The sequence below is a fragment of the Dermacentor variabilis genome, chromosome 1 (assembly GCF_050947875.1).
Source record: "Dermacentor variabilis isolate Ectoservices chromosome 1, ASM5094787v1, whole genome shotgun sequence".
NCBI classification, from domain to species: domain Eukaryota; kingdom Metazoa; phylum Arthropoda; class Arachnida; order Ixodida; family Ixodidae; genus Dermacentor; species Dermacentor variabilis.
Window position 1 is genome coordinate 187,950,928 of NC_134568.1, and position 27,911 is coordinate 187,978,838.

General features: G+C 43.1%; 1 protein-coding gene across 5 annotated transcripts in view; it reads right to left on the reverse strand.

Moving 5' to 3' along the window:
• Positions 1-27,911, reverse strand: part of LOC142589844 (golgin subfamily A member 2-like) — a 163,282-nt gene that overhangs the window by 9,191 nt on the left and 126,180 nt on the right. For all 5 annotated transcript variants that reach the window (XM_075701476.1, XM_075701492.1, XM_075701468.1 and 2 more), the window contains 4 exons: positions 20,037-20,166; positions 15,913-16,095; positions 10,098-10,204; positions 7,801-7,918 (listed from right to left, as the gene is read on the reverse strand). In XM_075701476.1, the coding sequence (XP_075557591.1) occupies positions 7,801-7,918; positions 10,098-10,204; positions 15,913-16,095; positions 20,037-20,166 (538 nt within the window). The remainder of the gene's footprint in view (positions 1-7,800; positions 7,919-10,097; positions 10,205-15,912; positions 16,096-20,036; positions 20,167-27,911) is intronic.

Here is a 27,911-nt window from a genome sequence, read left to right on the forward strand (position 1 = left end):
TACCAATTTAGCTGGTGTAACAATAGTGTGCTACAATCACGGAAACAGGGCTGCCTTGTACTTTGCCAGGCAGCCAAACAGAATAAAAGTCTGCCTGTCTTTCACTGCTTCTTTGCTATTTTTGCATGCTTACGCTCTGCTCATATACCTTAAACTCCTTCACACAGAATCTGCAGAAGAGAAGCGACAACATCATTGACGGAGCTCGGAGTTTGTACAGTGCTAAATTAGGACTACATTTCAAGTTGCATGCAGCTCCTACAACTAGAGGTGGCATTATCAGTTTCAACCATCTTAGAACCAAGCACACAGATCTGCCATTGTGCTGTGCCAGAAATACTTGTTAGAAAAATCTAGAGGTGTGCATGTCCACAAGCATGATTCTGAGAATGAGCACAGCTCTAATGTCCCACAGTAAGGATATTTATGGGACGCAAAGAGTATGACAACCAGTGTGTATTTTATATTCAGACCTCGATCGCTCATAATTCAGCTATAAGTGCAATCCACTTGTAGACAGTCACACCTGGTAAAATGATCACAACGGGTCTATAGCCTCAAACATAAAATAAAAGTGCAACAATTATATTGCGTAACATGCCAAAGGTGCACAGTGGGCTATGAGGGAGGCTGTAATGGAAAGGCTCTGAATTAATTTTGATCACTTTGTTTTCTTTAACACACACCCTAAGCATGGTGCATGAGTGTTTTTGCATTCTTCCCTCATCGGAATAAGGCCACCATGACTGGGAATCCAACCCATATGTTGTGCTCAGCAGCAAAAGTGCAACTTGCTCTGGTGAGCTGCTTGCGTTGCACTGGTAAGCACATTCCCTGGGCCCACAGACTTCTGCACTGAGCACAATGCATGGCGCCAGATCATTGAGATAGCACATGCAGTTGTGGCAGCAGTGTCTTGATTTCAAGAAAACATGCTACTAATAAAACTTTCTTCTATTATAAAGGAGGTGTATATGCATGCTTCACAGCTTACCAGCATTCGCAGTTAACATTTCTCGACTTTTCCTAATGGCTGGGACACAAAGGTCAACAAAAACCAACCACAATTGCTAGTGCCATGGCTCTCGGACATTTAAGCTATTGATTTAGTCAGGATGTCATAGTCTAGTTTCAAAAGTCCAGGCCGCTTGGCCAGGGTATCTATTACTTTTCAGAGTATAAGTGCATATCTTGACTAGCCAATTCAAATGATCTTTCTAGTCAAAATGGGCTTCTAAATGAGTGCGTAGTGGCGTGACTATCGCCTCCAGAGCCGGCAAAAAAGAAGACGGCTCACATGTAGGTAGCACGAGAAAGGAACACGCTAAACGCTCGACCTTAGCAGCTGCGGCATCTGCCGCTCCCGAGATCCCGCGGCACCATGGCTGGCTGGCCTAAATAAATCGTGGCCACAGCAGCTTCCCCTTTGCACTGCCCTACCGCAAATTGTTGACACTAGACAAACAAGCCCAGCCATGCCAGCATCAACGCACCGACTCTACCAAGGTGAGAGTGATGTGGCCTCACGTGGTCAGGCAGAAATCCCGTGGTTGTGGGGTGTCGGGAATTCTACATCGACATGCCGGACGTCTGGTTCACCAACCAGCTGGACAGCCAGTTCCCTATAAACAAGGTTCCAGGCTCCGGCTGTGTTCCAGGCTCCAGCTGCCACCCCCCGGCCCCGACTTCTACAACGACTTGCCGGCAGCCGTCCTTGCTCGCTACGCCACCTTGAGCACTCAGTCACAACAGCTCTCGCCATTTGAACTGTCGTGTCATTCTGCGTCTTGTCATCCTGCATCCACCCATGCCAATTGTCAGCATGCGCCCGCCCCAGCATCAAACTTCTACTCGGTCCGTGAGCGTTTACCCCATCTCAAAGGCAGCTGCGAGACGACTCTTTCCAAGGAATTCACTGAGCCAAACGTAAGTGCTTTCAGGTACTCTACAGCCTGCCGCTCTCCTTCCTTGGATATTCCTTGGGGGCACCTTACTCATCACTGATCAAGAGGGTCTCCCTCCGGCTCCACTAGCCGTAAATCTCACACTCACAGGCAGACACAGTGACGCCACAAGCACAACTTTCGTGATGCCTTCAGAGACCACCACAACCCTGATGCTATCAGCATCTGAGATTTCGCAGCAGGCAACAGCAGGCGAGCCTTCCAGTGTTCTGTGCTCGCACCTTCTGCAGATGAATGGTCTACCGAAGTTTTGCAGGAGCAGCTCTGCCATCTGGTTCCTTCAGCTCGCCGCGAATCACTCCTAAGTCAACAACGTAAGAGACCAATGCTTGTGCTATCTCCATGCAAGTCACGAGCTGCCGGATGGTCTTCTTTTGGAGCTCCGACATCTACCAGGACCAGGCATCTGCAAGATACCTGTGGCAGGTCGTAATTTCACACTATGGCATTGCTGTGACAGTGCCTCGCTCACAACTTACGCTGCCGGTGCTGCCTGGTACATCTCTCCCGGATTGCATGAACCAGACACTACCAACGACGATGCCATCTGCACACTATACCTAGACTCCTGTATCTAGACTTTACCACTGGACTTTACTTTGCACTATGAGGAGGGCCCTGTAGCGGTGCAACTATCGCCTACAGAGCCGGTGAAGAAGAAGACGGCTCGCGTGCAGGTTGCGCGAGAAAGGAACATGCTAGACACTCGACCTGAGCGGCTGCAACATCTCCTGCTCCCGAGATCCTGCGGCCACTCAGGTTAAGCACTTCCCACAGGTGTTTTAGAAAAAAAGAGGCTACTATAATATGTTCAGGTTTAGTTAGGTCCACGCATATTCCAAGAATACCGGCTGAGGCATTGGCTCAGTTCCGATGGAAATTATGGCTCAGATGCAATTTTCAGTTCAGGCTTCATTTGGCAAGAACAATACGTAAAATACAGGACTTAAAGAATGGCAACACTATAGTGCAAGTTATGAGAAACTTTGTCCAGTAAATATTGATAACATTATACGAGCAGTACTGCAATTTAGGTTCAGAGTCCAGTTTTCCAGTTCAACTTTAACCTTTTCTAGCAAGATGTCATGATATCATGGCACACGGGTTCTGAGCCCCTAAATTAAGACTAGAAGAGGGAAAGGAACTTGAACAGATCAACATTGAGTGAACACAAGCCAAGTATGCCTTTGTTCACCCACTACTCATGAATTAGAATGAGGCATATAAATTTAAGAGAGTGAAAGCCAGATTATGACCTCAATTGTAGTTATATAAAAAAACTTGGAGGACCCTTAAGCTTCACCTTTAATAGTGGATCGCGATAGTATTCAAAGATCCCAGACGGCCCTTCTTATGCTTCCTGGTAACTGCAGCTTATGTAACCGTAATATTTACTGGGAAACGGTAGCAGCAAAAGCTATGCATTAAGGCAAGCTTTCTGGTAGAAACGCGGCCTCTTGCGTGGGCCGCAATCGTGGTGTAAGAAAAATAAGTTAGGTGCTCTACTCACCGCTCCTCGTAGAGGGAGAGCACGGACAGATTGCGTTCACAAATGACCTTGGCTCAGTGGCAGTTTCGCCGCAAGAATACAGATGGCGCTATAGTATGGTAGCCTCAGGAGCCCGCATGGCGTGCATTCGGAGATTTGCACGCCGCACGGGGTAAATGCACATCATATACATGCTGAAGTATACTTGCTGCAATTCATGTGTATCTGAAGGCTTGTCTGTGTTTTCGGAAAATGTTGTGTTGTGCCTGTGAGTTCTGTAGGTGCATTTGTTCGGCTGATTGGTATTCTGGGGTTCACTCAACGCATACCGTGCCGCAGCATGTGACACCGAGTGCCAGTTAGCTGCGCTCAGTCTGACTGTGCGTCAAAATGGGCAAGAAGTGTTTTGTCCCAAATTGCAAGTCGGGGTATCAGGCTTATATGGAGCGCGTGTCACTTTTCAAGGCTCCGCGCGATCCTGGGCATTTAGAAAAGTGGGTTGGGTTATTCCGAGAGCAGATAGAGTTTTGCAGCCTACTGAGCACGTGTGCGCAAATCCTGGATGAAGTGATCTGGGCAGGATATCATGCAGAATACAAGCATGAACTTGAAGAAACAAGCTAAAGAGTAAAAAAGGTAGCAAAACTGTGTTCATCCTGAATTTTGTTGGCAAGTTTACAGAATATACAAATTTTTGCTATAGTTCTTGTGGATGTGTGTTGTAAACAGTATGTGCCAGGTAACGTTTAGTTTTGTGGCAGAATAAGGTATAAGTTTAGCCCTTGTTTCAGCATACCATTCTTAAAGGGACACTAAAGCGAAACAATAAATCAGTTTATACTAATGAAGCATTGCTTGAGAACCCTGGAGGCAGTCGTTTAAAAAAAATTAGTTTGATTATTAGATGAGAAAATGAAGGTCCAAGTATCAGTATTTGAATTTTGCGCTGAAACCCCAGCACCGGTATGTCAGCGTGACGTCAGGGATTCCAAAGTATGTTTTCGCATTTGGGCCGCGTTGGCTGAATAAAGGTTCCCGAAACTTGCCATGTTTAATATTTGGTTCCTTTAGAACACAATGTAGTCAATCTGTACTGCTATATCTAATTAGTAGGCCCTAGAAGATGCCATCAAAATCCAAGACATCACAGCCCCCCAGCTGCGGGAACTTGAAGTAGTCACCACCCGTAAGCGTCACCACCCGTATTTCATTCTTGGACTTTTTCTGGCTTACCAAACGTCTTATCGTTGTAAGAGTGGTGTTTTTGGTGTTGTAGAATGGTAATTTACTGATGCAGAAGAAATCATTTTTCACTTTAGTGTCCTTTTAACATTCCATACGACAAGTATAAGAGCACTGTACAGACCACCAGACCTAATTATGGTTAGGCATTTTTTTTATCCTAATATATTAGTGCGTTTCATTCTCAAAATTACACAGTAGGATAAACAAATGATGCACATTCATGGACAATAGGAGCAAAATATACAGCCTTAGGAGCTGTGCTGGATTTAACTGTGTGACATGCAAATCAAGTTGTACTGCACACAGCTTGCTGTACTGGTGCAAAGTGCTGCCGCCATCGCCTCAACACTAAGCACAAGACTGAGCAGCAGTCGTGTGTCGAGCAAAGTTTCTGACCAAGCACATGTGTAAGCTTTGAGATGCAATGGTTCAAGGTGCTTTGGGGAAGTTTATATTTGCTTTAATTTGCTAAGACATTGGTGGGAGCAACTACAAAATATGATTGATTTACAGCCTTCAATGTATGCTAGCTATCAGAGCTATTACAATGACAATGGCGAGAAATAAGCTGCACATCCACTTAGATAATCAGTCTGGTTACTGTAGAAGCCCAATGTATTCATCCATGTAGATACTTTTCTTCATACCCCGATATTGAGTGCGACAAACTAGCAAGGCTCAGCAGCGATAACCTACGCAGCGCTAATCAGCAAGCCTCCAACTATTAGCACCACCTGTCGCCAGTAAACGGAAACAGCGTAGGCGGCAAACACAATCTAGATGCTGCACCAGCCGCAGTGTCATTACCAAACTTATTTTTTTTTTACACCGTGGCCGCAATGCAGCAGAGGCGAGCGCCATCTGGAGGTGTTGCAAGGAACCGTGTGCACCTCTTTATGGTATTTGAGATTTGTGTGCACCGGTTCATGCAAATCTTGGAGGCCATGGCTGCTCTACGAATTTTAGAAATGCTGGAAATGGGTTTGTGTTTGAGTTTCCGCATAATAGAATTATGTTCTTTTGTATACTCAAATTACAATACAATGCTATCATGTCTGCAGGCTGTGTGTAAGTCGTACTGCACAATTTTTCTGACGCATTTTACTTTGAGAAATTCAATTAGTTCAGTAACTTCTTTGCACTACATGGAGGGCCTCCGTGGTTCGGTATGCATAGTTCGGAATGATTTTTGCCAAAACAACCGTCGACGCTGGACGCGGAATGCTGACGCCGAATTTTCGGTGACACAGGGGGCTTCGCGTTAAAACACCTCCATGTGTCATGGGGGTACGTTCTGCGTGCGGCTAGGGCTGAATGCGAGCTCCAAATCCAGCCACACACAGTCGTTCTGTGGTACTCCCCAACCCGTAGTGCATGTAATTGCAGCTATGTCGGGTTCGAACAAATAAGGCAACCAGCGGCATCAATTTTAACAATATGTATTGTTACAAGCAATAAAAGACACTGGCAGAGGGAAGTCCCCTCAACAATAAGTAATAAATAGCATTGCCTCGTTGCCTGGGATAGTCAGGAAAACAAGGTCATTCAAGGGCTGCAGCAAGTAATCCAGTCCAGCAGGTTAGGTCAGGTGCCAGAGAGAGAGGGTGTCTCTCGGTGGCAATGTTTCATACCTTTTAACCTTTTACCTCTTTTTCTGAGACAACACGATGGAAGATGGGCGAGTGCGCTCCCCACAGTGTCATCATCTCTCAATTAAAGAACAACCCATTACACACAAAAGTTTTCGACAAAGCTGAATGCATCAAGAGATCCATGCGGCTATATCCACCCAGTTGCATAAATTATAGTCATAATCTCTGTAGTCTGCAACCATTTCACAGGCTGCTGTAAGATGCGAGGCTGTTTGACTTCCAACTAAAAGGAAGTAAAGCAAGAAAACATGCAAACATAAAGCCATCTGTTCGCACTAGGTACCTGTTTCAGTCTTTTGTATCAAGCACATAAATTTCACCCTGGAAAAGCTAATGGTGTGAAAGTAATTTAGGATGCTAAGTACCTTTCAACTGCAATCAAAATGGTTTTCCTTGGGGAAAAAGAGATTCAGGCAACAAATTCAGACAATAGGAGTTAACTTTTTCCCTACTAAAGAGAAAATGGCCATATTTTGCAGGTTACACTACATTATCTTTTTCTAAAGAAACTATTACATGCACTATAAATTTTATGCAATACATGAAAGCAAAGCAAAATTAATTACGTTTCAGGCATAGAATGTTTATGAACGAGATGTATGTCATAAAAAACAAATTGCCAAAAACAATATTGTAGAATAAAATTGAAGAAAGCTTGTAGAGATACACCTGTACTGAAAAAGAAAAAAAAAAAAAAACGCTAAGATATGTTTTTATTATACAAAATGTTTTGCTACCTAATAGCCACTATATTAAAAAAAAAAAAATTTTCCTTGGAAACTACTTGTGCCACAAAAATGTGCATGCCATGCAGCAAAGCAGTTCCTCGATGTGAAACATAGGGGAATGTCACATGTCTTGCATTAAATTCTTGTTTTCTGCGGCATTTTGCTGTCATAACATTTCTTGCAGTTTGTCTCCATGTTAAGCTGGCTAGTGCTGAATGGCTTCAGTTGGTTGAGGAGCACTAACTAGCAGTGTACCCTCAAGTTCCGGGTTGATTTTCGTCATCATTGCACTCAGAACCAAAGTCAGATGAAAAGGCAGCGGCTGTTTGAGCCATTGATAAAAACAGCCGTAAACGCAGTAAAATCACAAGATTTGAAATGTTTTGAAGCAGGCATGCTGCTTCTGGATGCAGCAGTTTTTGCTTTCAACTCCGATGAGTTGCGCACGCATTTTCGAAGCCCATTCAAGAAATGCCGCCAAGCGGGGAAAAAATGAACTTCATAAGAAACGAAAGTTTAGTTTTTGTACTATACATCAGATGGCACAGTGTATCCATGAGAAGTGCGGGAGGTCTTGAAAACAGCATTTAAAACCATCACTAGTGGGCTAACGATGCCCAATAGGCGCGGTAGGGAAAGAATTAAGCAAGTAAATGATTTCTGTGATGTTTCCCAATGCCTTTCTCAGAGACAAAGCACAAACCTATGAAATGCACACTCACCAGCAAAGGACGACACTGTGAGGACTTTTCCTGGCAGCGGCAGAACGGACTGACCAGACTGCTGTTGGCGATCTTCTAACAAGCGCACAATGAGGCACTGTAGTTCAGCCAACTTGGCCTGGGATTAATGTGAAAGCCATAGTGAAAACCTCGCAAACCCAGGCTGCAGACATGAAACTACTAATTAACAGTCATATTCACTGCACATGAGACAACATTGAGCTCCATTCTCCTCAATTATTGACTTAAAAAGATTTCTCACTTGACACACACCAGAACAGAAGACCCTGTCTATCTGTTAAGGGCCAACTGCAAAGAAATTTTTTGACCATCTGAAATGTCTAATTTCTGAGAGACTATATACAAAGTAGCCTCTCTGCAAAATTTAATTATTGAAATAGGAGATGTATCAACATAGCAAATATCAATGTGTTTGGTACCAAAACAGGTAGAATTTAGGCAACATATAGGCAAATAAGTAAAGTTGCTGATAGATTTTGCTCACACCGAAGGTGCTGTAAAGTTTTTTTAATTATCAGGCAATCATAAAAAAAAATTTCGGTGTGAAAAAAATTTTTTTGAATTTGACAGTCAGTGACTAAAGATACAGTTTCATGCTGTGTTGACGATACCTTCACATTGGCAGTACAAGTGAAGCCTGCAAAGCATTCGCATCCACTTCATCACCACAACTGATAGTGGTGGCTGCAGTGGGTCAACGCTATCGTGACATGTGCAGGCACAAGGGAGCAAACACTTCATTTGCTTCTTGCTTCAACGTGTCTCCAAGACTCAAGAATACACAACCTCAAGTACTAAATGCATGGGAAGACGATGCACATGAAGTTACGGCCATCTTGGCTTGCCCTTGCTTTGCACCCACCACAGATTACCTCCAAGATGCAGGCAACGTATGCGCTCAGTTGAGATGACATCCATGCAGCCCAGCTAGAAGAGGAGATACGCACTCACCTGTTTCTAACTCCCCCCTCACCCCTCAGCCTGTGCTTGATCAAGTTACCGCGCACTCCCTGGTACAAGCCAGGTACCACTCCTCTGACAACCATTGAACACTAGTGACAGGCTATGGTAAATACGAATAATATCAACCGTACAAGGTAATAAACAATATGAGACGATATGGCGATGAATACAACATACAGCATTTTATGCTTGCACCTGATCCTAAACATGAAGTCCCTTTTTTCTCTCTCTCTCCCATCAAATAGACATACTAGCTACAAAAAAAAGCTAAGAATCTATACAGCTTGTGCAATTCACAGAGATTAAATAGGTGTGCAAGGACTACAACACGTCAAGATCGGTGAGTGCGGTGTGCTTCTCCGCCACCTCACACCAATGATAGATAGCCAGTGAGAAGGTGTGGAGTGATGGAAGATATTACTCTCACATTCATGGCTTTAACCAACACTGCATCCTTTAATGGTCTTAGAACAATCACACAACATAATGCAGCACCTGATACTCTATTTTCTGCAAACCTGGGCAATGCAGCCCCCACAGTAACTTTTCAATGCCAAAAAGGAAAAAAAAAAAAGAGGCACAGAAATGTAAGCAACTCTTTTGCATCTAAGTGTGCACTGTCAACATTCAAGGTAAAGTTGTGGTTAACTCTAAAAAAGTGCCACATTGTCAAAAGGCTCTCTGAAACTAGAAAACGGTTGGGCTATTGGCAGCCACAGTAGTAGCTGGAGTTGCAGCATGAAGGAGATCATGCCGCTGCTTGGAGTCTGGTGCACACACTACTTTTCCTGTGCACAGTATTTTATAAAAAATAAACCTCAGTTATACGTCCAGTGGCTGTACCATCCGCTAGTACATTCTATGTTTATATGCTGTCTTTGGTACTGGTTTCTTCTGATACTGTAGACCAATTCACCCAGCAGGCAATCTTACTGGACTCCATGACAAACAGCAGTGCGAGTGAAGGAACATAAATAAATATGGTGAGAGTGAATGGCAATAAAGACATGAAATGTTGACTGACAGTAATTTACCCAGATGACCATACTTTCTTCTTAAATTCAAAGTGAATTAGGACTGGTCATTTCAAGTTTCTCTAAAGAAAATGGTATTTTTTTTCTTAAAATACCTAATGCTTTGTCTTGGAAGCTAAGCACCCTCTCAATGGCTCTGAAATATGGCTAGATTATAAAAATGGGAAATTTATGAAGGCAATCAAAAGAGTACAAAGGGAGCACTCAAAAGACAAAGTGCACTGCATCAATTGTACCCACAGTCATGAAGATGTGCAAAAAACAAAGAAGGTTACAAACCTTGAGATCTTCCCTGTCCTTAGCGAGCTGCGAGATGTAGTCATCTTTCTCTGCAGCACGCTTCCGCATGATACCTCGTTGAACTTGGTACAAAGCAATGTAGTCCGCTACAAAACAACCAAGGAAGAGAGAACATTTAAGATGAATGAGAACATAAAGCTGTCAGTAGCTACTGATCATGCCAGCTACCGAATTCTAAGCATTTGTTATGAAGGGTTAATATTAGGGGCATGGGAATAGTGAAACATAAGGTCCAACAGAATTCATGGTGAAATAGTGGCGTAAAATGTTACTGGTCAAATTTGAATATAGAATTTTTTACAAAATGAACATTTATTCATTTATTGTGTGGTCAGGTCTAAGGCATCATGAGCGCTGAAATGATTACTTGGCATATTAGAGAATAAATACTATAAGAAAATTAAGCACTACAATTTCTGATGATGGGCACACAACCACACAGTTTTCTTGAGTGCGCTCTCCTACGCAGTTCGATTACATTATGGACATAAATATTAGTGTAAGAGCAGGAGGATTTGAAACTTGCGAAATATTCTCGTGTGCGCATTTTTTCTAAGCCTTTGAACTATGTTTAAAACAATACATCACTTTTTTAATTCTTACAAGTTCATTAAGCTTGTTTTATGTCCACTGCAGGACGAAGGCCTCTCTCTGCAATCTCCAATTACCCCTGTCCTGCGCCAACCGATTCCAACTAGCACCCGCGAATTTCCTATTGTTGTTATTGATGAACGAACAGTACATATAAACCAATGCAAAATTTTTTTTTTCACTTTACGGTCACCCTAGAAAAATTACGGTAATTTATTTTTTTTAAATATGTCCCTCTGAAGAATTTAAATCTGCAATAAAAAAAATCGACCCTGGGCAGTTGCATATGGTGAAAAAAATCGACCCTGAAAGGATTAATGCAACGAACAAAGATAAAATGTCCAAAGAGCAAGGTCTTATCGAGTCTTAGAGCTGACGCAGCTTTTCCTGTATTTCAGTGGCAATTTCCAAAATTTGTTTAGCTTTGCTTTTGGCTATCTTCCTGGGGCCGTTGGATTTGTCATACATGTCATGCAATTGGTTGCTTCTGCCTTCTCTGCCAAGTGTCTGCCAGTGCTGTCAAGCACCCCAGGTGGTCTAATTTTCCGGAGACTCCCACTATGGCAGGCATTATAATCAAATTGTGGTTTTGGCATGTAAAAACCCAGAATTTAATTTGTAATTTGTAATTGTGTCAATTCAGCAACAGTTCCTTCCAGTTTCTTCTTCTTTTTTTGATGTTATCAATGCAGCATCTCTTCATTTGTCTCGTATCTTCAAGCTGCCACTTCTTTCTTGCATCTAAAAATGCACAGCAATGAAGCCTAGTAGATGACACTGCAACTATAAGTACATTATTTGAGCACATTGACTTCAATCCTTATCAATTAATTAAGAAACAATAACGTAAAATATTCATATTGAATATGAAGTGAGATGCCTGCAGAAGTGAACGGAAGTGGTTTGGTTATATTCTTGCCACGAACTTCCAAAAAGTTCACACTAGGTTGACATATGCCGCTGAGTTGTCACAGATGATGAAAAGGAATCATGAATGTGTTTTGCATACAGCAAAACCTTTCGAGTGTTCACAAAATCTCAGCATCCATAACCAGTTCATCTCTCTCATGCATCATCCATGCCTGACAATTTTTATGGCTTCGTGCTTGGCTCAGTCAAGTCAGCTGCAATGGGCATCAAAAAGTTCTTCACAGCGCTACTCACTGCAGCCTTCACCAGGTGAACATGGTTCTCACTCTTCATATGAGTTTTCAGGGCCAATTCGCCCATGCTAGTCATACTGATGTCCTTCACACAAAGCTTGCATCTTGTTAAGTGGGGACTTTGCTTGTTACTTTTTTCCTGCGTTCTTTGTCACTGAAAATTTGATTTACCACTCTGAAACAATTGGGTCAGCAGTAGTGTATAATAAATACTAAGTATAATAGCCATTACTCATAGCCATTAAAATATTTACCCCCCCTCCACCAGTATCCCTTGTATCTCCGGATATGCCAGCCAATAGTAACCAGCCCATGCAATAACCATTTTTTTTTATGGCTTACAATGCATATTCATGAATCATTTTCTATATTTCATGCCAAAATACTGTCCCACATCTGCATGAATAAGGTGTTCTGCTACCACTTAGATTCCACAATGGTAGCCAGCCAGCCAGCCAGCCAGCCAGCCAGCCAGCCAGCCAGCAAGCAAGCAAGCAAGCAAGCAAGCAAGCAAGCAAGCAAGCAAGCAAGCAAGCAAGCAAGCAAGCAAGCAAGCAAGCAAAGCAAAGCAAAGCAAAGCAAAGCAAAGCAAAACAAAGCAATTTGTGGGGCTTAGCATGCCAAAGCTGCACAGTGGGCTATGAGAGATGCGGTAGTGGGGGTTCCAGATAATTTTGACACATTTTGACCACCTGAGTGATCACACCTGAATGACCACCTGGTAATACATTTTGACCACCTGAAGTCCTTTAATGCGCCCCTAAAGCACAGTACTCAAGCATTTCTGCCTTCCACCCACATCGGATGCCGCATGCTCAATGGGCACCTAGTAGAGTAGAGTATATAGCTTAAGAGCAGATAAAACTGCGACCAAACATTATTTTAATTTTATATCATGATGTTTCGGTGCCCAACCGGCTCCTCCTTCAGCGGTGAGATGGCGCGAGGCGTAGCAGTGCTTACATGCATTTTCTTTGCTCTTTAATTCAGTTGTCCTCAACCAGAGAGATATTTATCAAAACTTTACCTTTGAGTATATAGATTGTTGCACTGTTGCCAAACACGAACACTCAGCTACAGTGACCAAAAAGACAGCTCTTAGCCATTGCAGATGTCTTTGTGGAGTGAGAAGATCCCTTTAACATGTTTTTTATCACTAATGTAAACTGCTACGATAATTTATTGTCTCACTTCAACTACATTCATGTGTAAAAACAATAGTTCCAGCATTTTTCAGGGTAGCTGTACTATTATGTATCAGAAATCCGATCAGAAAACCATAACATGTGAGGAGGCAAAATATTCTGCACATTATAAGCAATGCATCCACTTCATTCAACTGTGAAAACAGAGTCCTGCTTCTCAGTAACGATAACCTCTGTGGTTAAAGCACCTTGCCTTATAAACAAAGTAAAAAAATATCATTGGCTTGCTGTTTCCATCTTGATGCAATGTTCAAAAGAGTGGCTTGTTGGGCGAGTTGGTACATAGTATTACATAGGGGAATGCCAACAAACAGAAAGGAAAACCCGAAAAAACTATGAAGACACAGACAAAAGGAACAGGAGTGAAAACAAGCACCCTGCCTGTTCCTCTTGTCTGCGTCTTCTTTGTGTTTTTTTTTCCAGTTTTTCTTCCCATTTGCTGGCATTCCCCTACGTGATGCAATCAGGCCTGTTACCATTTCATCATATTGATATTTGTTTATATGCAAGTCTGATCTAAAAAGCCTTTCTAAATGCTGCATCTTTGATCAACATATGGTTCCACAATAATGGCTGACAGTGCTGCTCATAAATGATAATGAAAATTAAGTGAACAACTGGATCTCCAGTGAAGTTGACCACGAAAAAAAAAATACCAATGCCATTATTTAAGAAGTATTTTTACAAAACGCCGTAGTGAAGAGTTAGAGTAATTTTGATGACCTGGGTTCCTTTAAGGTGCACAAAACTCACTAAAGGGGTGTTCTTGCATTACACATCATGCCCTCCATTCAAGGGCAGCTCCAAAAGGTGTATTCACAGGGTGTCTACCAATTTGACATTTCCAAATTCCCCGAGTTTTCCAGGTTTTCCCTCAGTGCCTTTGCAAAAGTCCCTGAGTGATGCAAAACTATGTTTTATGTCAAGACAGGCTGAAACCATATCACCCAATGCTGTCACTCTCTAGTAAGCATATGAAAAAAAAAAAAACACGACTTAACCCAATTTGAATACTAAGGAGTAGTGTTTATGTTATTCAAAAAGAGAATAGAAGGGAGGGATTAGTAAAATGCACAGCAAATAGAATGTCTTCGAAAAAGATTGCAAATGGAGTCGGACATTCTCAAATACGAATAAAAATGCGATGCATACAGAAGCAAATATTTTCGAATATGAGCTATTTCTATCAACTGATAGCAAGCTCAGTGGTATGAGGCCTGAAATTTGTCAGAATAGCGATTCTCTCTCATCAGCCCATAAGTCAACCTCAACTGTCCTGATATACTCTCAGCCCGCGCAAGACGCTTCAGTGTTGTGTTTCACTGCTTTAAACAGTTTATTTTGGTTTAGGTGAGGGACACCTGCATCTCGGCATCAGCCAACACTTTGTTTTTTCAGCTCAAACTCCTTCAAAATGGCGGCAGCACGCTTCCTTTCCCGTTCATTCCTCAATGCGTAGGTCCTTTCTGCTCCTTCCGCCACTCGTTCGCCCCACGGACCATTTGAAGCATCTTCTTGGTCAGTTGCACATTCCATGTCCAATTTTTCGAACTTCCTAGGGGCCACGAAAACGTCCGAAAAATCGGCCAGTTGGAAAAAATAAATGCATGTCATTTACAGCCCTTAGGGGCTCAAACCGCCACAGGCACATTCGAAAATGCTCTGAAGGCCTGTCGGTACACGTATTAGGCATATCAGTGCTCGTACTGTGACAGGAAATACCGGGTGCAGGCGTGTATAATTAAGGAATACATACTGTGTCCCGTGGCAACAGCCCCTTCCCACGCTTGTTATGCTTCACTGCAACACTGTTGCGCATGCTTCACGAATTAACATTTCTGTACAGAGGCGAAGCTGACTTTCGGGAACCGGCTTTATGCAACGCACCGTGCTTTCCAAGCTTCTAAGCCAATCGCGAGGACCACAAAGGTGGAGTCCGGGCCATTGCTGACAGCAGCGAATTCTTTCAATAAAAAAACACGGCACACAACAGAAAGAAGCTTCATGGCGAACGTCGAAGACTAGGCCTAGCGTTGCCGCAGTGGTGGCTACGGCAGCCAGCAGATCTGCGTCCGAGAGTGCCGGTTCAAGGTGGCGAGGTAATCAAAATGGCAGCAGTGGTGGCTTTGATGAATGCCATTTTGGACCTGCGGTCACAGCAAAACATCTGAAAAATGGGATGGCGAAGAGTTCTTGCATCCAAAATTTGAGATGTTCTGATACACTGACTTTATGGGGATGTGGTGGTGCTGCGAAGCCATCCAAATTATCAGAAACGTGGAAAGTCGGTAGTTGACTGTACACTGGCAACTCCACCAGCCAACGACTGGGCGACAAAGACGATTCATTACGATTCCTGTCTGTTACTCAAGCCAGCATTACCGCGACTTTCGACCCTTTCAATAAAATTACAGCTAATTTTCCCCGATAGAGGCACAAATTCCCTGAGTTTTCGCTGAGTTTTTCCAGACTACTCAATATCCCTGAGAATTCCCGGTTTTCCCGGTTAATAGACACCCTGGTTCAGCAAGAGAACAGCCTGGAAGCTTGATATTAGAGCAAATAGCATGCTACTCGTCATGTAGAGATAAGAATTGTGAGCCACAAGGTGGACCTCAAGATTAGGACCTTAGCTGCAAGAACTTACAGAAACTGCACAAATATTCAACACCCTGCACAAATAAATGTTCCCGCGTGTATTTCTGCGAGTTTTACGTTCATTTTACGGGATAAAGACAGGTGCTTACACACAAGCACATGGAAGCAAACACATACTTTGTTGCTGGTTCAGATACCGTTATAGTGCACCCAGGCTAGAAAAGAATGCCCAGTCACCTATGGTATCTGTCTCCCCTTGTAGCTGAGTGACCAAGTGCTCCAGCTGCTGCTTCTGATCTGACAGGTCAGCTATCTGGTCCATAGTAGCCTTGAAACGGTCCTCAAGTTGCTGCATGCCTCTCTTCATTTTGGCATAGCCTTCGCGTGTCACCTCCTCTTGCTCATGTGACAGCAACTCCTCTGTAAAGCATGCCCATAATCACAAGACATGACAGGTATAACACCTGGAAACAAACACCTTGTGTAATGACAGGCTAAATCTTGACCTTTCTTTTACAGTGTGGATATGCAAAAAAAGCTCTGTGTATTTACTGCAGCTTTTTGTTCAAAATGCTGTCAATACAACAGAAAGAGCACAGGCTACAAATGAGTGAAATCATGAAAGAGATGGATTGGACTTTTTATTGCGATAGCATCGTCACTGCAAGCCGTATGCTGTATGTGCTATGGTATTCACAGCCCAGTCCCAATAGATGTCACTAACATGCAATTGCTATCACAAAACTGCTTAGTTTAGGCTACTCACCTGCGACATTGAAAAGGGTGATATACTTTCCAGCTATATCACATATGTAAATACCGTATTTATTAGAATCTAGACTGATAGCTTTTTTTTTTCAAATAATCATATTCCAAACTCTAGGGTCTGCTTAGATTCGAGGATTTTAAGAAACGCACCAGTTTTTCATTGAAACTGCTAAATATGATGCACAGCTAGCGCCATCCAGAAAAGTCAGTATGGCAGCTGCAACTAGCCGTGCCAGTAGCCAACCGTACACAAGCGAGGTCGCCATTTTGACCTGTGTTGTGTCGGCCGTATCGGTGTGCGGCGTAGTGTTATCGCGATGGCACCAAGCAGGAGATGCCACTACAGTGCCGCTTTCAAGCGAAAAGTTATGATAGCCGCAGAGGCATCGTCGAACCTTCAAGCCGGGCGGGACTTCAGCGTCGACAAGAAAAACCATCCGTCGTTGGAGGGGACAACGACAGCAGCTTTTTGCGTGCGCTGCAACGAGGATGACATTTAGCGGACCAAAGAAAGGCCGTCAACACAAAGTGGAGACAATCTTGGCTGACTTTGTTCGGACACAGAGAGCAGCTGCCCTTCCAGTGACAACAGAAGTGCTCCAAGCGAAAGCTAGGGAACTTTTGAGGGAGCGAGGCCCAACGCCAAAGGATTTCAAAGCCAGCCGGAGCTGGCTTCAGAAATTCATGAAGCGCTTCGGCTTCAGCCTCCGACGTCGCACTTCAATCACCCAGAAGCTGCCAAGCGATTTCGAAGAAAAGCTGATAGCTTTTCAGCGCTACTTGCTGCGAAAGAGAGAGCGTGCTGCGAAAAATGTGGGTGTGCCGAGATGTCATGGCATCATGTGTGCCGTCTTCCTGCACGTTTAAACTGGATGTTGCACAATTTTTAGCTTCGGAGACATGTTCAAGCAAAAGGCCAATGAAGCATTTGCTCACCACTGCCGGCACTGTTCACGATAGTGTCATACCATTGCGTGTGACACTATCAGCCGCAGGGGCAGAGTGGATGTGAAAGTGTGGCTGGCTTCGCTTCATACCACCAATGTGAAGACATTGTCAACACGGCATGAAACCATATCTTTAGTCGCCAACTCTCAACAAGATGAATTTTTTCTCATTCAAATTTGTGTTTTTCGACTGCCCGATACAGAAATATTGGGGTCCCTTTCTTGTAATAAAAGTAACTGTACTAACTTAAATAAAAGGTCAAATTTCTATGCAATGAAATTTTGATATAACTAAGCAAATTGACCATTTTACTGACTGCGTTTTATCAAGGTTTAACTGTATACTTTTTGCTCTCTTTGAGAGACTGAATGTGCCACTTCACATTATAATCGTGGTCGCATTATTTATGTACACATAAGCTCCTTGCAACTCTGTCACGTGAAGTCATGTATATAGACATAATGTTTGGCGTTTGGATTACACAACAGCCAGATTATACGATGTTTTCGCACTGTTCTGAGAAAGTCGTATAATCAGGGTTCCACTGTACACATATTTTCTAGAAACAAACACAAACACTATATAGCACATGAATAACAACATAAAGTCCCTATTTCAATGTCCACTTAAACTTCAAATCAATTATATTTTAAATATAATTTCCCATTCACCACATTCTTTCCAGGGGAAGACATGTTGCTATGAGGAAATGCCTTTTTCCATATTTCAGAGAATACTTGGTAAAAACAAAGTTTGACTAAAACTTCACCAGAAAAAAAGAAAGATAAATGTTTTTCTCATATTTTTCACTCCTGTTTGTCTGTCTAACACACTGCCTTCTTGCACAAACTGAAAAAAAAAATTGCTGTGTGTTTCTCTCTTTTTTTTTACGAAAGGCAGCATTGACCTAGTAGTACTGACGTAGTAGTAGCATTGTTTATTTGGCAGGAATTCATATTTTTTAAAATTTTCTTTTACTACTTGGCCAGTGAAAAATTGGGTCTTCGTTTGTGACAGAAAGAGGTATATATATAGCAAACTTGAAGAATCATCAAGTTGTGGACTCGTGTAAAAATGCACGGTATTTGAATTTTTTATTCAAAAGATCAGTTTTCTCAGGGCACAAAACCCTCATTTTTTTTTCAGTTTCCATTATTTTAACTAGCAACATGAAAAATTTTACTCTCACGGTTTCATCATACCACTTGTCAAGTGGGTTTGAGTTCGGGAATAATACACTCATAAAGACAATGTCTCTACCCAACACCCTTTTGTAATTTTTTCCTGCAAATAAATTTATTTCAGTTAACAAAATACACTGCAAATTGAGAAAAGTCGGGCTTAAGGGTGTTTTGCAACACCTGACGAACGTCTAGCCTCCCCTCAGTAGTTCAAACACAAAGGAGTAGCATAAAATTTGCAAAATGATTTACATAAAGATGTTTGCAAAGACACTAACTAGAACTCAAACAATGTTATCATTATGTCACAGTGTAATAAGAAACACTAGTTGCTTTTCAAGGAAAACCACACTTCGTTTTGTGCTTTTGAACAATGCATATGTTATATATAAAACTGCAAAAGAAATTATAAATGTGAAATATAGAACCTGTTTTTATCTCTCGTCAAATTGCCTTCAAGAGATTGAAAAATGAAATAAAGCTGGCCTCAATGATAAAGAAATGGCCAGTTTTTAAGTTTGTTTCCAACTTTATGGAACACTCAGTATAAATTAGCATTCAATTGTGCAATATAACAGACTTTCGTTAATTTGATTTTTCGATTAAGTTGATCCCAACCGAAGGTCCCAGATAGCTGGTGCCCATGCATATCTAAGGGCCCAAACTTTCCTTATTTCGATCCTAAAACAGGCCTTCACCAGATACTTCGAACTTGACCTGTCAGGACACATATGTCTGACCTCAATAGCGACCCCTTTAGTGGCAGCGTCAATCTCAGTGGAGTTTAGGGGACAAACATGTTGGACACAATACTACAGCTCTCGCTGAAAACACCTATTTTCGGCCTACCTTAGGAATCTTTTCAAGGAGTAACCGTAACTCATACTGTCCGATTATGGTATTTACCAAATTCTAATGTGCTCCTTTTTGTTTGTTTGCAAAAACTGGGACAAAAATTGCCTGTATGGTGCAACTGGGTACAAAACCAAAATTGTCTTCGGGGCATTTGTATGCTTTACCGCAAAACACAAATATTTTGCGGCGAAGCTGGCTTTAATAATCGTGTGGTGAAGCTGCCATAACAAAATCGGCTGCCATTGTGCAACACATATAACGTCCTTGCCCATTTTTCTTGCTAAAAAAAAATCGGGAGCGTATTAGATTACTACTTTGTTTAAAAGTTTTAATGTCATTTATATGTTAGTTTTCTGCTATGGACAGTGGGCGTGCATTTGATTTGGGGGCGTGTTAGAATCAGGCAAATACTGCCAAGTGAATAAGTGGCGTGTTCTGGATTTTTTTCTGCACCTAGTTTAATTCGACCTGCCGAATAATTTGATGAATTTCATTGGTCCCATCAGGGTCGAAACAATGCAAGCCTACTTTAAAATGGGAAACATGACTTAATGCACTGTAGTGTATCTCTGCAACAATTTTTCTAATTACAAGAACTTTCTGCCTGACCTTCACTCTTTTTGAACTCCAACAGCTGATGTTGAAGTGCCTCTCTCTGCGTCCGCTGTTCATCCAGCTGGTGAACTAATTGGTCTCGTTCAAGTTCCAGCTGTTGCACAGAAGCTGATAATGATGCTACCTGCAAAGCAACAGGTAGCAACAGGTAGCTTGGGAACAAAACACTCATTGGTGAGAACACAAAACGTATCAATAGACATTTGTACACTAGTTATCAAGAGATGAAATTTGGTACATGAAACCAATGGCAACTACAGCACCTACTGTCACATACAGAGCAGAATATAACATTTCTCAGTTAAGAAACATAAGGCTATATTCCTTAGTGTTTTCTTTTTTTACGTTTCCAATGCCAGAGAATATATGAACAGAGAGAAAAATCTAAACATGAAGCATTGTGCATTTATCCACCAACAACTGAATTATTGCATTTACTCACATGCTTGCAATTGCAGGTGACCTGCCACTTTTTTTTACCAGCACTCAAAAAGGTGCTCATATTTTTATAGTCAGCACAGCTTTCAAAACAGCACACAAAAGCGTCATGGCTAAAATTTTTCTACAACACATTCTCTAGCGCTGTATTGCAGCATGCCTTTAATCTATCTCTGCTTCATTTTGTGATCATATTGTACTCGGTTCACTAATCCATTCGGTACTTTTCAAACATCAGGAAATTACAAGCATGCAAATAGATGCCCCATAGATTCTTTTTTCCTGATCATATGGTTTTATGTCACATGCACAGCTGTATACATTGTAACTCATTCAAAACAAACGGAACAATACACACATTAGTACAAAATTTTAGGTAGTAACGTTAAATGTTATCTGAAGGCTAGATCCAAGAAAGAAGCACCCTTTCTTAAAATAAGCAGTCCTGGCAAACTCTACTTCAAGGTTAACATTCTGAGACAGAGGATTTATTATTATACTACCCTTACTGTACTGTCATTATAGTTGCTTCTGCTGCACACATGATCCTTGCAATACATTAATAAAGTAGGGCTGGAATAACGTAACGGTTCCATGCCAGTGCAATTCCTTTTCGTGCTCAGTCAACGGCTAGAGCGGTGCTCCAACTGCACTATGAACAGGATAAGACAGCAATGAATGATGGATGACAACAGTGGCATAGAGTCAAGCGGAATTAATCGCCTACATTATACCAGATCAGAATTCTTCATCAAGGGCTAGTCATTAAAAACAAAGATAAAGCGGAAGAAGGAAAAGCAACCTCAGAATGTGAAGCCTGCAATTCACAGCACACGCTGTCAAACCAGTAACCTATACTTATGAAAGTAGTAATAAACATTTTTTTACCACAAACAAAATGGGAGTAATAAATAAATAACAAATTTTCACTCCTTAAGGAATGAACTGAAATTATGAGGAAACCATGCAAACGGCTGTAGAATGTACAGAACACATGATAATATACCATATTTACTCGGTTTACAATACAATACCAATGGCGTGAAATATTTATTTTTAGCTATATAAAAGTCTTGTTTGAAGCCCCTAAAACAGTTAAAACAATGTCATTCCACACTTTGATACCTGTATAGCACCTCATTTTATGAATCAAATATGGGAATGGAGGTTACATAACCTGCACACATAATTGTATTAGCTTATTGTAGAAAGTGTGGAGAATCATTGATATAAAGAAATAAAACAAGAGGCCTGAGGCAAAAAGCCTTAAGCCACACACGCACATGGAGGTAGTGCATGGGAGACACATCCTTCATGTGACACATTTTGGCAGCAGTGAACTAACGAAGTCCTAAAGAAATAAAATGCTGGTCCTCTGATCCTATCACTCCGTTTCAATTCCATGGATTGCACAAGATTTCAGAATTCACAGAATTGAAAGCCCCCCCTTTTTTTATGTGTGTCCAGAACTACCACTAAACAATGTTATTAAGATTTTTACAAATACTTTGCCATGAGTCACCGGCAAGACCTGTATGACAATGTGAAAAAGACGAAGATGCTGGTCAACGAAACGGAGAACAGACCCCCAGGCAAGAAACACGTGAAGCGCGAAAGAAGAAGAAAAAAATTAAGAAAAAGAAGACGCAGGCGGAGATGAGCTGGCATTGCTGACGTGATTGTGAAGCAAGACAGTGACATCTCCAGCTGTGCTCTGGAGACGGGAGGCAGCAGCTTCGGGGACCACCGACTGGAGAGGGGACGTTCGTGAGTGGGCCAGCGATGACTCCAGCTCCTGAGCCCCGACTGCGTCGCCGTGGCAGTGTTCCGCGGCCTCGATCCAACCCCACACTGCCGTAACTGGTTTCAGTCCCATGCCACGAAGGCAATCGCCTGGCCACATCAGCGGTACAACGGCCGACTAACACAGACCACATCCGGTGCCATGCGGGTTGCTGCGAAAGACCACAACCTCATCGCTTTTGACGACGCCAACGCTGCATTGGAACCACGCAGGCCAACGTCCTTTGCCACGTTGAGCAGGAGTCCGACACCGACTGGCAACGGTGAGAACATTCGTTAGTCGAGCGGAGGAACAATATGTAGTTGAGGGCTTGTTTTTTTATGTGTGTAGCTAATTTTTGGTGCGTCTCGTGTGTGGATAGTGCTTATAGTGTGTGAAGGTAGTTTGCTGTTCTTTTATTTTTCTTTTGTTATTTTTTTTCTTCTAGATAAATGTTCTCTAACATATTTGAATTGTGTCTCTGTCCATTTCTGGAGCGCTGAAATTCGTGACAATTGGCAAGCCTGCCAGGATTGATTTTTCCTGTCCCGTCACGAATTTTTTGTGATCCAGAAATGGATTGGGACAAGACTCGAGCCTCAGTGAAAGAATTGGATTTGTCCAAGGAAGAAGCCATGGAATTTATTGAGAAACAGAGAGAGATCTTTCAAAAAGAATGCGAGGTTGCACATGCGGAAGCGTGGGAAGTGCATGCTAGGAAGAAGGATATTTTAGAACTCAAACTGAGATTGGCACCAGCAACAGAGGGCCACCGTGATGACGAGAGTTTGGCGTCAGTGTCCTCCGGCTCGCAGTCTCCAAAAGCCAACAAAATCTGTCCACGTAAGCTAATGGCACCATTCGATGAAAAGCGTGACGACTTGGGTGCATACTTGCACCGGCTTGAAAGGATAGCTCTTGGACAAGGCTGGGACCGGAGCGAATGGGCCACAGCCGTAAGTCTTTGCCTGGTAGGCGAGACACTGAGTGTTTTTGGGAGGATGACCACCTCCGACTGCCTACACTATGACAACGTTAAGAAGGCACTACTACAAAGATTCCGACTTACAGCGAAAGGTTCTCGCGAGCAATTCCGAAACTGCAAAATGGAAGACGCAGAAACGGGAAAGCAATTTGCGTGCCGCCTGTCAAATTATTCTGACCGGTGGGTGGAAATGGCCGACGTCACGAAGACTTGTACGGGGGTTCATGATTGCATTATCAGTGAGCAATTCTTAGCTTGCTGTAGCCATAACCTGGGTGTCTTGCTAAAAGAGAGAAAGTTGGATTGACTCAACGATCTAGACGAACACGCTGGTCAATTTTTGGAGGCACAGGGGCTGAGAATCCTAGGAAGAGTGAAAAAGGACCTAGCCAGAAAGAAAGTAGACAAGGCAAAATATGAGCCTCAGGAAACCGTGCACCCACCCCAGTTAAGGTGTTTCTTCTGTAATCGTACCGGGCACCATGCTGTTAACTGTCACGTAGGGAACAGCCGCTCTCTCCAACATACAGTGTGTCAATTATACAATAGAAAGGGACACCGTGCGAATGAGTGTAGGTCTGGCACTTCACAAAAAACAGTGTGCATAATAGGCAAGTGCGGAAAAACAGACTCGCAACCGAACTGTGCAGAGGTGAACCAGGTTCAAGAGAGCCAACAGATACCGAGGGAAAAGCAGAAGGAAGGAGACCCAAAGGAACAAGCTCTACCTGTCATAGAAGGAGAGGTTCATGGACAATGGGTAACAGTGCTAAGAGATAGCGGCACAAATGCGGTTTTAGTAAAGAGGAGCCTGGTACATGATGAAGATCTGAGAGGAGCTCTAACGCAAATTACCTTGGCTGACAACACAGGGAGGTACCTACTTGGAGCCTGTATCCAAGTCTCCACACCGTATGATACCGGGTGGCTTAAGGCAAAATGCCTTGAAGAGCCATTATACAATCTAATTCTATAAAATGTATCTGGAGAACGGAGAACGGATGATCCAGATTGGAGCTGGAAGAGAAGTACAGCTGTCGCAGTAAGAGAGATGAATGACTGTGGTGAACAACCACGTCAAGAAGTGAGCAAGCAACAGCTGTACATCAATAATTCATGAGAAGCGGCAACCTGGATATGCCATCCAGTCATATCGTCGGCTGTACAGACCAGAGCCCAAACCCAGAACAAAGCACCCATGGCAGCCCTGAAGGTACCTGCAATTCAGTGGTTAAGAACCACGCCCGCTCATTTCAGGGAGGAACAAAACAAGGACAAGTAGGTCAGATCGTGCCACAAGAAAATAGGAGAATTAGTGAAAAGGAAAAGAAGCCACACTACGTTTGAGTTTGTTATGCACAATGGTCTTTTATATAGAAGATGCGTATTCAGCTCGGGCAGAGAGGCTCAGCAGCTCATTGAGCCTAAGGCCTTTGGGAGACAGTGATGGGATTAGGACATGATAGTGTCATGGCTGGTCACCAGGGCATAAAAAGCACCCTAGCAAGGATTACAGAAGAGTTCTTTCGGCCCGCATTCCAGAGTGACGTGAAGAGATAAGTGAGGTCTTGTGATGTGTGCCAAAGAACGGCACCAAAAGGGCAAGTGGGGCGTGCAACACTTGGGGACATGCTCATTGTCGACATGCCGTTTCACAGAGTGGCCATAGACATAATAGGCCCCATAACACCTGCATCTAGCAAGGGAAACCGTTATGTGCTCACGCTGGTGGATGTGGATACCAGATACCCGGATGCAGTTGCATTGAAGACCACTGACACCGTACAAGTGGCAGAAGTTCTCCTCGAGATGTCTGCTCGGTATGGGGTCCCAAAAAAGTGTTGAGTGACCGAGGATCAAACTTTATGTCGGAAATGATGGAGGAGGTCAACAGATTAATGTCCATTGAGCAGAGGTTGATGACGCTGTATCACCCAATGTCTAATGGGTTGATCTAAAGATTCAATGGTATGATTAAAACTATGGTCAGGAGAATGTGCCAAGACAGGCCCGAAGACTGGGACAGGTATCTGCCGGCTCTCCTTTTTGCCTACCAGGAGCTACCACAGGCAAGCATCAGATTCTCGCCATCTGAAATGTTGTATGGAAGAACAGTGAGAGGACCACTGGCAATTCTCAAGGATTTATGGGCAAATGAAGAAATCAGGAGAGAGCTAAAGACCACATATACATACGTATTGGAGTTCAGACATACGTATTGGAGTTCAGAGAAAGATTAGAAGAAAAATGCAGAGTGGCGCACCAGAACTTGAAGCAGGCAAAACACCGACACAAGAAGTACTACGACCGGAGGACAGTGAACCGAGGCCTGACGCCAGGAGACAAGGCTCTGGTCCTCCTTCCCAGCGATAGCAACAAGCTACTGATGCAGTGAAAGGGGTCTTTTCCTGCGACTCAAAAGAAGAATGATGTTGATCATGAACTCCTCATACAGAGTCATAAGAAGGCGTTTCACATAAACATGTTAAAGAAGTATGAAGAGAGAGAGAGACAAAAGAAGATTCCACAATAGCCTGTGTGGTCGTGACCGACGAAACTGGTGAGGCAGAAATGCCCACGTACAGCTCCAAAAAGAGTATGGGTGTAGACAACGTCGGAATTAACCCATCCCTTTCGGAAAAACAGGATGCGGAACTGAAGGTTCTACTGTACAAGTACAGCGATTTGTTTTCAGACCTTCCAGAAAGTACAGAATTACTGCAATGCAAACTGCAATGCACGACTGAGAAACCGGTGCATGTGAAGCCGTACCTTCTACCACTGGCGGTGCAAGAATTGATAGGGAAAGAAGTGGACAAAATGCTGCGTCAGGGAATAATATAAAGGACTAACTTGGCATACACTGCACCCTTAGTCATGGTCAAGAAGACCTATGGTTCAAAGAGAGTCTGCTGGATTTTAGATGTTTGAACAACGTCCTGAAGGCGGACGCCGAGCCTATACCGAGGATTGACGTTGTGTTCACGAAAGTCACAGGCAAGAAGTTTTATTCAAAGCTGGACTCGGCGAAAGGCTACTGGCAGATCCCCATGGAAACATCATCCAAGGAGAAAACAGCATTTTCGTATTCTAGCGGACTTTTCCACTTTAAGTACATGCCTTTTGGGTTAAAAACAGCTGACGCAGTATTCACAAAATTGATGAGATGAGTCTTGCATGGAATGCAAAATGTAGAGCACTACATTGATGATATTCTGGTTGCGACTGACACGTGGGAGGAGCACTTAAAAACATTAGAAGAGCTGTTTCAAAGGATCAAGGGTGCGAAGTTAACCGTTAAGCCAACGAAATGTGAATTTGCCTTCCAAGTGGTTTCTTTCCTAGGACATAAGTTAGGCATGGGCAGAATCGCTGCTAAAGAGGGCATTTTAGAAAAAATCCAAGCGGCGGGGCAACCAAAAATCAAGAAGAGGTTCAATCGTTCTTAGGGCTGACGGGATTCGACAGAGTTTATACCTCATTACGTTGATATAGTTGTGCCATTAGTAGAACTTACAAAGAAAGGTGCTAGTAATGTGGTGAAATGGAGCTCATCACATGGTAAAGCCTTCGAAACACTAAAGGAAAAAATGGCAGAACTGCCAATCTTGTTAGCCCCAAATATGGAGCATGAGCTCATGTTGTGCACTGATGTGTCCAACAAGGCATTGGGAGCGATGCTCTTGCAAGAAAAGGTCGGGGTTTTACATCTAGTATTTTATGCCAGCAAGAAGCTCAATGATGCAGAGAGAAATTATTCTACAGTGGAGAAAGAATGCCTGGCATTGGTATGGGCTGTCAAAAGGTTCCATATTTATCTGTTTGGCAAGTGTTTCAGCATACAAACGGACCACCAGCTGCTGGAATTCTTGAGTAAGGCTAAGTTAACAAACGGAAGAGTAATGAAGTGGAGCCTCGCATTGCAAGAGTGCTGTTTTCATGTCAAATATATTAAAGGGAGAGAAAACATGGGTGCAGACTTTTTTAATTGAGTTGCTTAGGTTTGGATGTTAATCCACAAGACAACAAGCTGTGTAAATTGTATTTTTGCTGTGCAGAGAGTTGTGCTTAAGTGCAGTGAAGAGATTAATCATTTGGTGCTGTGAGGGGATGTATAGACAGTGGACATATGGAGTGGCATTGTGATCATTCATTTCGAACCTGGTGTGACAAGTGTGCAATGAGCAGTTTCTTGTGCAAAAAGCTCTTGAAATGGGGGCCTATGTCATAAGCCACCGGCAAAACCTGTATGACAATGTGAAAAAGACGAATACGCCGGTTGACGAAACGGAGAAGGGACCCGCAGGCAAGAAGTACGTGAAGCATGTGAAGCACGAAAGAAGAAGAAAAAATTAAGAAAAAATTAAGAAAAAGGAGACGCAGGCGGAGATGAGCTGGCATTGCTGATGTGATCACGAAGCAAGACAGTGACATCTCCAGCTGTGCTCAGGAGACGGGAGGCAGCAGCTTCGGGGACCACCGACCAGAGAGGGGACGTTCGTGAGTGGGCCAGCAACAACTCCAGCTCCTGAGCCTCGACTGCATCGCCGTGTTCCGTGGCCCCAGTCCAACCCCATGCTGCCGTAACCGGTTGCTGTCCCGTGCCATGAAGGCAATCGCCTGGCCACGTTAGCGGCACAACAGCCGACTAGCCCAGACCGCA